Source organism: Danio rerio, chromosome 6, assembly GCF_052040795.2.
Source record: "Danio rerio strain M-AB ecotype USA chromosome 6, GRCz13ab, whole genome shotgun sequence".
In the NCBI taxonomy this organism is placed as follows: Eukaryota; Metazoa; Chordata; class Actinopteri; order Cypriniformes; family Danionidae; genus Danio; species Danio rerio.
The window spans coordinates 51,917,087-51,927,500 of record NC_141026.1 but is presented as its reverse complement, the minus strand read 5'-3'; the positions used below and the strand labels follow the sequence as shown (position 1 = coordinate 51,927,500).

Sequence of the window (10,414 nt, the reverse complement as noted above, 5' to 3'; positions counted from 1 at the left end):
TATTCAAACCCGGAGCTAAAATCAACCAAGACCACAAGCACAAATACATACACATATTAGCGTACGCCGCTAGTGTTGTGGAGACATGGAAAAAGGTATGTCTTAAATACACTCTACTGCATGTACTGCTTAATGAAACAGCTCTCAAAGCACTTATTTCTTTGTAAAATGTCTTTCATTTCTAGAACAAACGAGTGAATATAAATAAGGACGAGCTCAAGTCGACTTCTAAGGCCATTGAGACTGTTCATAATCTCTGCTGCAATGAAAACAAAGGAGCCACTGAGCTAGTAGCAGAGCTCAGCACGTTATACCAGTGCATAAGGTAGGAATTAAAAATTATTAAAAATCCCAGGATGTCCATCGAAAAAGAGTAGGGATTTAACCCCAGTGTCCTGTTCCACCGGCCTCTGTCCATCATTAGGCCTGTCACCATATCTATTTTTTGTTGTACAGTATATTACACCAAAATATAATGCGATAAATGATATAGTTGTCATTTTAAGACCATTTTTATGCCATTTATTATATTATGACAGAATGACAATATAATATCATCACAATGCAGGTACACTTCCAAACAACACATCATGTTTTATTCTTAAAAATATTTAATTTAGTTATAGCCATTTTAACAATTTTTAAAATGAGACATTGGAATCAGAATGTGAAAACACATATCCTAAACAAATAATAATAAATGTTAACAAAAGTGCAAGGTAAAAAGTAACAGAAGCTGTGATAACTGCTACCAGATCTATTCCCATTTGTCAGCCAACCACATGATGATTATATACTATAGTAAGTTATAGTAAACACTGTATATGAGCAATATCACACGAGTAACATTGTGCTTTGGCTGTATATCAGCACTGGTGGGAGGCGTGCGTTGGCTCGAGGCCGCAGGCTAGTGGAGCTAGTATTTGAAGTATTCTCCATAGTGTAATGTGAAGCGGCGCTTCTGGTGTGTGACGCCCTTAAGGTGATGACAAAACAGCAAATTTTGCTCACATTTTAAGATTGTAAGGCTGAACTTGACATGAAATGCCATCCGTCTACAGAGATTTCTCACTAGACTGCTGTTGTGTTTGCGGTAAGGAGGGACAAGGCTGAACCCAGCTTATTCGCAGCTTCTTATTGACTATATCCAGTCCACCTTAAAAACCACAAGGCTTCCGTTTTTCAGCTTTTTATTCACACTCAAGAGAACACACTGAGCAAGGGCTTAATATGCGGTTCTGGCGCCATCTTGTAGATAGACAACGTCAACAGTCTTTGGCCGCCGACGAGCTCTCAGAAATTGTAAATATTTTAAAATAGGCACTATTCTTGCAAATAAACTGCATCGTTGCAATCTAAACAACTACGTTCTCCACTAAAAAAGCCTCAAGTATATTTTTTTTGTGTAACACCAGTAATATTTGTCAAAACTATAGTGTCTGCTTATTGCTGGCTGTATGTGGGTGGAGTAATACACACAGGGTAAAGAGGCTGTACGGATGCTGATATTACTTAAATATATCACGGCTATCAGCCAATCAGATTTGAGATCCAGACAGAACTGTTGTATAAATATATATATATATATAAAACCTTACTGACACTGACTGAGAGGTTGTACAATCAGTTAAAATGTTGCTAAAATTGGTTTCATGTATGTGCGATATATATCGCATCACCAAAAATGATTGAGGTCATGTCCATGCGTTGCACTAAATAAAAAAGCACTATATAAATGTAAGGGATTATAAAATATTATTATTATTAATATTATTATTATGTTTCCTTGGAGATTTCCTGTTCTGCAGATAATGTTTAAAATAAAACCAGCTGTCGACTATATTTGTTTACGCTTGTGGCTCAGACAAATGCATATGAAGATAATAGTAGTTTTTAGCCCATATATCGGCTTTCAACTTTCAAATATGAGGAGTTTTCAGCAAAAATCACTAATGTTAATATGCTGATTTGGATTTCAAGAAATATTTCTTATTATCATACTCAAAGAAGTTCCTTAAAGGTCCCGTAAAATTCAAATGAAAAAATGTATTTGTTAGTTTGAAGGATATCTGTAAGCTAGTGTGCTCCAAAACATTTGCATTTAGAAAATATAAAATCGATATAAACATCCAAAACCTTTTTTGGTTCGTCACTTGCATCCATCACGGTTTTTCATTCATGTCACCTCCTTTGCATAAAATCTTGACCAATCAAATGCTCTCTAGCATCTGACATGTCCCACCCCCTTGAAGATGCTTCTCATTTGCTTTTCATTTGAAGCTCCAGAGCTCAAACACTCACTGGCAGAGCGGTGATAAAAACAAAAAGCTATTGACTGTTTTTTTTTTGTTTTTTTTCTTTTAAAGGGAAGGAGCTACGCTATGTCCTCCCTTCTATTCATTTTTTGTTGGGATTACATCAAACATTAAATAAAACATGCACATTTCAAAGCACTTGACTGGACTTTTAATATATGTCTGTATTTTACAGAAATGATTGTGGAGCATTTATTTACCATTGAAAGTCCTTTGTAATACTTTAAATGTCTCTGTTTTTGATAGCACTTTAACTAGCAAACTTTAACTTTGGTTGCAAACCATTAACTAACACCACTAGCTTAATAAACTACTGATAGCTGTTTATCAATAGTTAGTAAGGAAGAAGTTGGGTTTAGGTTTTGGGTTTGATAAGGGATGCTGAATAAGATCATACTTTATAACTAACTAATGAACAGTTCATATCTTAATAATGGGCGGGTAATAAGCCAGCAGTTAATAGCATGAATTGTGAGCCAAACTAAAGTGTTTCCTCATTTATGATTAAATCAGTGCATCTTTGCAGAATAAAACTATTAATTCCTTTAAAACCAGCAGTGCACTCACTAAAATGTTTTGCATTACTTTCCATTTGCACTGCAGGTTTCCAGTGGTGGCCATGGGAGTGCTGAAGTGGGTGGACTGGACGGTGTCTGAGCCTCGTTACTTTCAGTTACAAACTGACCACACTCCTGTCCATCTGGCTCTGCTGGATGAGGTAACCTGAACATCTCCAAACACACACTAAATAATATATCATCAGCTGATCACTTCACATATCATCACCATGTAGAGACTAATCTGCTGTACTGGGTTGTTTTTGTTGGTCAGATCAGCACCTGCCATCAGCTTCTCCATCCTCAGGTGCTGCAGTTGCTGATCAAGCTGTTTGAGACCGAACACTCGCAGCTTGACGTCATGGAGCAGGTTTGTTAGAGACACCCAAATTGCATACTGTGTAGGTATGGGCAGCGTGGTGGATTAGTGGTCTCGGCTGGGTGAGTTGGCGTTTCTGTGTGGAGTTTGCATGTTCTCCGTGTTCATGTGGGTTTCCTCCGGGTGCTCCGGTTTTCCCCACAAGTCCAAAGACATGCGGTACAGGCGAATTAAATAAACTACACTGGCTGTAGTGTATGTGTGTGTGAATGGATGTTTTCCATAGTTTTCCATAGTTGGTGGTTCATTTCACTGTGGCAACCTCTGAAAAGGAGTCTAAGATGAATGAATGAATGGTGTGGGTAATCAGGGTGTCATCGGGGTCTTAAAAGCTCTTGAATTTTAAAAACAAAATGTTAGACCTTAAAAGCTCTTAAATTTGCTGAAATATTGTGTCGGAGGTCTTCAATGATTTTAAGCAGGTCTTTATTTTTCTATGTTTATATAAAGTTACTCAATCAGGCAAACGCCAGCAATACATCTCAAAACTATTAAACAAAAGATTATTTATTGACTGTTTTTACCAATTTAGCTCAATTCTCTTCGTTACAATAACTTTACATTTTAATGGTTTTGAATGTTTTAACAGGGCCTGTAGAAAAACCCTGTGGTGTTTAGCCCTGTGTAAGTCTGAAATTTCATTCATAACACTCTTAAAAAGGTCTTAAATTTGATTTGATGACACCTGCTGAAACCCTGGTACTACACTTAAAGGGATAGTTCAGCCAAAATGAAAATTCTTACCCTCGACAGTTGTTGTAAACACAAAAGAAGATATTTTGAAGAATGTTGGAAATTAGTAACCATTGACATCCATTGTAGGAAAAATAAAAGTCATGTCAATGGTTACAGATTTCCAACATTCTTCAAAATAACTTCTTTTTTTGTTCAACAGAACATAAAAACTCAAACTGGTTTGGAAGGGATCATGAGTGAGCGGCAGAATTTTCATTTTTTTGTGAACTAGCCCTTTAAATATGAATTTACACAGTTATTTTTTCATTCATTCATTTTCCTTCAGCTTAGTCCCTTTATTTATCAGGGGTCACCACAGCAGAATGAACTGCCAACTATTCCAGGATATGTTTTACACAGCGAATGCCCTTCCAGCTGCAACCCAGTACTGGAAAACATCCATTCACACTCGTTCTCACACATTCACTACAGCCAATGTAGTTTATTCAATTCACCTGTAGCGCATGTGTTTGGACTGTGGGGGAAACCGGAGCACCCAGAGGAAACCCATATCAACACTGGGAGAAAATGCAAACTCCACACAGAAATGCCAACTGAGCCAGCTGGAACTTAAACCAGCGACCTTCTTGCTGTGAGGCGACAGTGCTAACCACTGAGCCACTGTGTCGCCCACTTATGTTCTATAGAGTGTGAATGGAATTTGGTCTTACTGCTGCCGTGTTCCAGACCACCTTTAGACATGCAGTCACGAACTCCCCTTTTCCCGAGGGGGAATCCCACCAGGCATAGTTCACCCAAAAACGAAAATTCTTACCTTCAACTTTGTTTCAAAACTGTTTTTTTTGTTTTTTTGTTGTTATTATTAAACGCAAAAGAAGATATTTTAAAGAATGTTGAAAATTAAATAGTAATTTACTTCATAACCATTAGAAAAGTATGTTTTATATAGAGTGAATGGAATTTGAACACTGCAGCTGCATTCCAGACCACTTTTAGTCACACACTTGCAAACTCCCCTTCCCTTGTTTCCTCGGTGGAAAATCCCCAATCGCATTTTAAAGCGTGTTCCATATCAGCAAGTGAAGCTTACATTGGACATACCCTTGACTTAGACTAAGACAGCGAGTCGGGTTCATATGTCCACTCCACCACCTACATGTCCTAGAATGTGTAATGTGATTGTGACGTCACCACAGTATAGTTCCCAAGTGCTCAAGGGTTTAGGGTAGGGCTGGGTGATTAATTAAAGTCATCAAAATCGACATTCAAAACCTGTAATCGATACAACTGAGCAACAAGAGTAGCTTGTACCAAAGAAAAATGCATATTTACTGTACAAAAGTTGTCAGCATAAAATAAAAACAAACAAATAAAAAAAAAATAATAATAAATAATCAAGATTTTGATTTTAGGCCAAGTCACCCAGCCCTAGTTTAGGGCACTTCATTTAAACCCATTCAGATGTTCTGTCAGTAGTGGACACTTGTGTAACGTAATCGATGACATGCATCCAAGGGAACTAGATGGAGGGACAATAGCGAGTAAAAGACATTAAAATTTGACTCGATCCTACATCTAAAATGCTGAGTTATCCCATGGCTTCACTCTCATTCATAAATTCTCTCGCATGGCCTCATGGGATAATAAAGTCCATTAGAATCTCACTAAGATTAGAAGGCCATCTAAATACTGATCTCCTACTGTTTTTTTCTGATACAATGAATTTGGACATACTACCAAAGAGCTTCGAATGACCAAGAGGTGACACTCTAGTGTAATTTGGCGGCCATTTTTGGAATGAAAACTCCATAGATATATACATTAGATGTCGCCTACCCTGTTGTTGTCTATTGTAAGGAATGCGTCAATAGAGCCGCCATGTTGGAACAGGGTAGCGCTCCTTTGAAATGAATGCGGGATCAAGGTACAGTGGAGGACTGTGGCCATCCAAAGCCAGGGATATACACATATACACATATATCTGTGATCGGGAGTTTTCCTGGATGTTAGTATGGAATTTTTTTTTTTATATTACGAAAATTATAATTTTACATCACTTTTCTACATTGATGGATTAGTGATCGCACAGGCATTCCTGACAAAAGCTTGTGTTTGTGTGTACAGAAATGTACTATTCACCCTCCCTGTTAAATTTGATCTAATCATGTCCTGAAACACAGCTCCTCTCCTGCTTTCACTGCTCATACTGACGGAGGGAGTGATTCGTTTGTGAATGAATCTCCGTTATGAATGACTCGTTCACTAGCCGACAATAATACAAGTTTCTGGCAGCGCAGCGTCTCGTTGTCATATTTCTTTTGCATTGTTTGCTGATTTTATTCAACAAAACTAGCATAAGCCGAGTATTTAGTGCGAGTTGGAGCTGCTTTGCCGTATGGTGAATGCAGTACGTGACTGTATGATCATCACATTACCTGTTTAGCACAAAAGTTCATAACAGACAAAAACGTAAAAAACGTTGTTTTCTTTGTTTGCTTGTTACTACACCCGTAGACAGCGCTAAAGTCCCGCATCTTCACGTAATAACACTGTCTTGACTAGTGCGGTTGAATGACATTTGTCCTGGGAGCACTGTACCAATGTGGCGGCGCTATTCACATGCTCAGGGTCCCTATGCGATATCTAGTGTATATATCTATGTGAAAACTCCAATAGAACAACAGCATATTATAAGTCTGTAAAATAAACTATTAAAAGTGCTGATTATTGTGATAGTAAGTGTTGTATTGTCGTCTTTCAGGTTGTTTCTCAGCTTTAATGCGCTTTTTAAATAAATAAATGAAAAACAAAGCAGCTGCTTGCCATCGCGACAGTAATGAGATCCAACAGACGACCGATCACTTTCAAATGGTGGAATCCAGGGCTGTTGCTGGGCGCTGCTGTTGCAATGGAACGTTCCATTGAGTGTCGTCTCTTGGTCATTCTAAGCTCTTTGATACTACTCACATACTGTCATACTATATAGTAGGCAAGTATGCAATGTCAGACACACCCACATACATTTAGTCAACAGCTCAAGTTCAGAACTAACTTGTGTCTATAATTGTTTTAGATGGAGCTCAAGAAGACCCTGCTGGACCGCATGGTTCACCTGTTGAGTCGAGGTTATGTTCTTCCTGTCGTCGGCTACATCCGCAAATGTCTTGAAAAGCTCAACACTGATATTTCACTCATCAGATATTTTGTTACGGAGGTGAGGCTTTGAGAATATTCAGCGTTGACTCTTTTGATTGGTGCAGTTTCATTATTGAGTGATTGATTCTCTTGCGGTCTGTGCTTGGTACTATGAAGTCCTCATTTCTTTTGTTTATTCTGGACAGGTTCTGGACGTGATAGCGCCTCCATATACCTCAGACTTTGTCCAGCTGTTTTTGCCGATCCTAGAAAACGACAGCATAGCAGGAACAATCCGCACAGAAGGAGAAAACGATCCTGTGGCCGAGTTCATTGGTGAGTATTTCAAATGAAACGTTCATGATTTAATCAACAGTTAAGCTGGTGAACTTTGATCACGACTTCTAGGGGACTCTGGGAGACAAATGAAGCTCATAAATACACATTAACTGCTGTAATGTAGGGCAGCACAATATTTCATTTCAGCATCGATAATGCAATGTGGAAATCTGCTATAGTCACATCGCAGGATCTGTTTTCTGATTATAGTTATTCAGACATCAGTTGATCTTCCACAGTTAAATGAATTTGATCAACAACATTTTCACGCTAAAAAGCTTGTTTTTATGTGGGAATGTAACTGATTTGCTGCAACGGCCCCTTTAAACAAGAGATCAGTGTATCAAATTTTGACGCTCTCGCCGGCGGAGCATTGAAGGCAGCATTGTCGCCAAGGCGGCCAGACTGAACTTTGATGCCTTCAACGAAAACTTAGGAAATTTGGGTATCATAAATTAAACATTTGTAGCTTATAGATTGATTGTACAGTATCATTTCACACTATTAAATGATACAGTGTTATTTTACATTTCATTTGTTTCTAAATCATGCTCAAATCCCCCAAAAATTATAAATCATTGTTTATTTCATTTATAGATCTTTGCTCTGTTGTATTTATACTTTATGCTTGTCATTTTATTCAGATACGCTCCCATACAAAAATCAGCCCAATCAATCTAAAATGATAAATTCATGTCATCCGGTGAAATTGTATTCATATCGCTATATATATATATTATAAGTGGGCATAGATAAATGTTTTAATTTAGATTAATCTCACTGTAATCTTGCAATTAATCTAGATTAAAATTGCTCATTTGAATTCCGCCAAAGTCATTTCAGAATATGTGTGCTACCCAAATAATGACGAAAGTCTTTGAGAACGGGTTTCTCAAGCCAGGTGGCGCATTAGACCAGGAGCTCATCTCCTGTTTTTAAACTGCATCACAAACTGCTTGAGAAACTGTTTTACTATGATAATTGGTGATGAAAATAAATGATGTTCAATAAGATGTACTTGTGTTTACTAACTGTTTATTCAGGTAAACATGAGTTTTGAACTGTAGGCCTACATAAGCTCCAGAAAGCGAATTTTGATTACTTTAATCTGACTAAAGTTATAACTGAACTAAACTGAAATGTTAAGACGTGAAGTATGCATATATTAGTGGCATTATTAAAGTAAACACCGTGATCAAACTATTACCGTCATGTAGGACTTTTCACCATATTTTCTGACAAGATCCACACACACGGCTGTCAGACACAGATACACACACATCATGAAATGCGGAAATTGTTTTTTTCCATTTGCCGTACGTTATTAAATTTCATAACACTCTCACCAGTCTTTGCGTCTAATACCCAAGTTTGTCATGGGGCATGAATGAAATGTTCATGAGTAAATGTGAAACTGCCAAACTGCAGTTAAAGTCAAAATTACAGGAAACTCTTACATGAAAGCACTTTAGTAAACACCCTAATTATATTATTGTCTATCAAGGCAAATAACAAGACTACAGATGATGTAAACGTAGTCAGTAGTGTCCTTGAAGTAAGTGAAAGATCTAGAAGGGCACTTGTTTGACAGACGGCTCGCCGGTCAGGTATATATCTGCGCTAAAATATCAAGGTGTAAGTCATTATAGCTTGCTTAGAAAAGACCCAGCTCCCAAACCAACTTTGAGAATAGATTAGGTGATACTTTTTTTTTTTTTTATCGCGCGATAAGAGTCTCACGTTACCGGCCCACCACTAATATATGATCACAGTACAAGAAAGCAATGCAATGTCTGTTTTTTCCAATATCATGTAGCCCTATTGTAGTGTTTGGTTATTAATCTCCAATTTTGTATTGTAGCTCACTGCAAATCCAACTTCATCATGATGAACTAATACATTCAGAAGAGTTGAGTGCTTCTCCATGGACGGATGATTTCAGTGTACAGAGCTTTTGTGTTGAACTTCAGAAAGAAAATATTGACAAATGCTGAACTTTGAACATTTGTTTTGAGGTCAAAAGTCATGGAGGCTTTATTTTGCTTTAAAATGGCTTGTGATTTTGATTTTTGTACATTTGAAATTTTTATTAAACATGTTTGTATTAACCTTATAAGAGTCATTATTTTCCAATCCAACCCCATCTGAGAAGATATATGTTCATTTTGCTATATATTTTCTAGAAATATTGCTGATAGTAGCAGGTATTTGTCTTAAGTAAATGCAGTAGTTCATTTAATGAATGAAACTTTGAGCGGCAGCTTCACTTTTTAATGATTTTTCAGAACATTTAACTGAAAATAATAATAGACGCCAATGAAGATTACATTTTTATATCCTCATCTGCTGTATTTGACTGTCAGTAGCTATGTTTCCATCCAGATAGGCAATTTAAATTTATGCGCAAAACTGGAACATCACATAAAAGAAGTGCAAAGCAGCGTTTTCATCCAGTGAGTAAAAGCGGACAATGAACTGGCACCAAATATCAACAGTAAAATTAGAATTTACTGTGGTAAGAGAAGCTGCGTGAGAGTTTCTTCATTTAATAAATGACTTGCGCTTCAGAAGACAAATGCTGACAGGCAATGAACGCATGTTGGCGTTTAAAGGCGTGAGACGCCGAGCACAGTTGCTCTTGACAGTTCTGGAGGTCATTAATAAATGTAATAACACTAATACTGAAACAGTTCAGGCGTTTTCAGAATGACCAAAACAACATTTCGGATGTTTTACAATGTGCTCATCCTGCGGGTTTGTCCATTCACATACATTTTTTTCATCACTTGATCTGATAAAATCATCACAGACTTTTTTTTTTTATGTGCATGCTGGAATTTGTTCAGTAAAAGTGTTTCCTTTGTAGTTTATACACATCTTATCAAATAAAACGTTCATCATACTCAGGTTTGTGCATATGTTTTTTATGCGCATTTTCCAAACTTACATCTTAGTGTTTCCATATCCAAAATGAGCATAAAAATATGTGGATG

The 10,414-nt window shown here is 37.3% G+C and overlaps 1 protein-coding gene and 1 long non-coding RNA gene across 2 annotated transcripts in view; one reads left to right on the top strand and one right to left on the bottom strand.

Moving 5' to 3' along the window:
• nelfcd (negative elongation factor complex member C/D) overlaps positions 1-9,529 on the top strand; it is an 18,550-nt gene extending 9,021 nt beyond the window's left edge. Inside the window, 7 exon segments of the mRNA NM_201190.1 lie at positions 1-95; positions 186-325; positions 2,919-3,033; positions 3,147-3,242; positions 7,021-7,161; positions 7,289-7,418; positions 9,283-9,529. The exon segment at positions 1-95 is cut by the window's left edge and continues 40 nt beyond it. Of these exon segments, the coding sequence (NP_957484.1) occupies positions 1-95; positions 186-325; positions 2,919-3,033; positions 3,147-3,242; positions 7,021-7,161; positions 7,289-7,418; positions 9,283-9,317 (752 nt within the window). The 3' untranslated portion in view covers positions 9,318-9,529.
• Positions 1-10,414, bottom strand: part of LOC147843665 (uncharacterized) — a 628,067-nt gene that overhangs the window by 241,976 nt on the left and 375,677 nt on the right. The window lies entirely within an intron of this gene.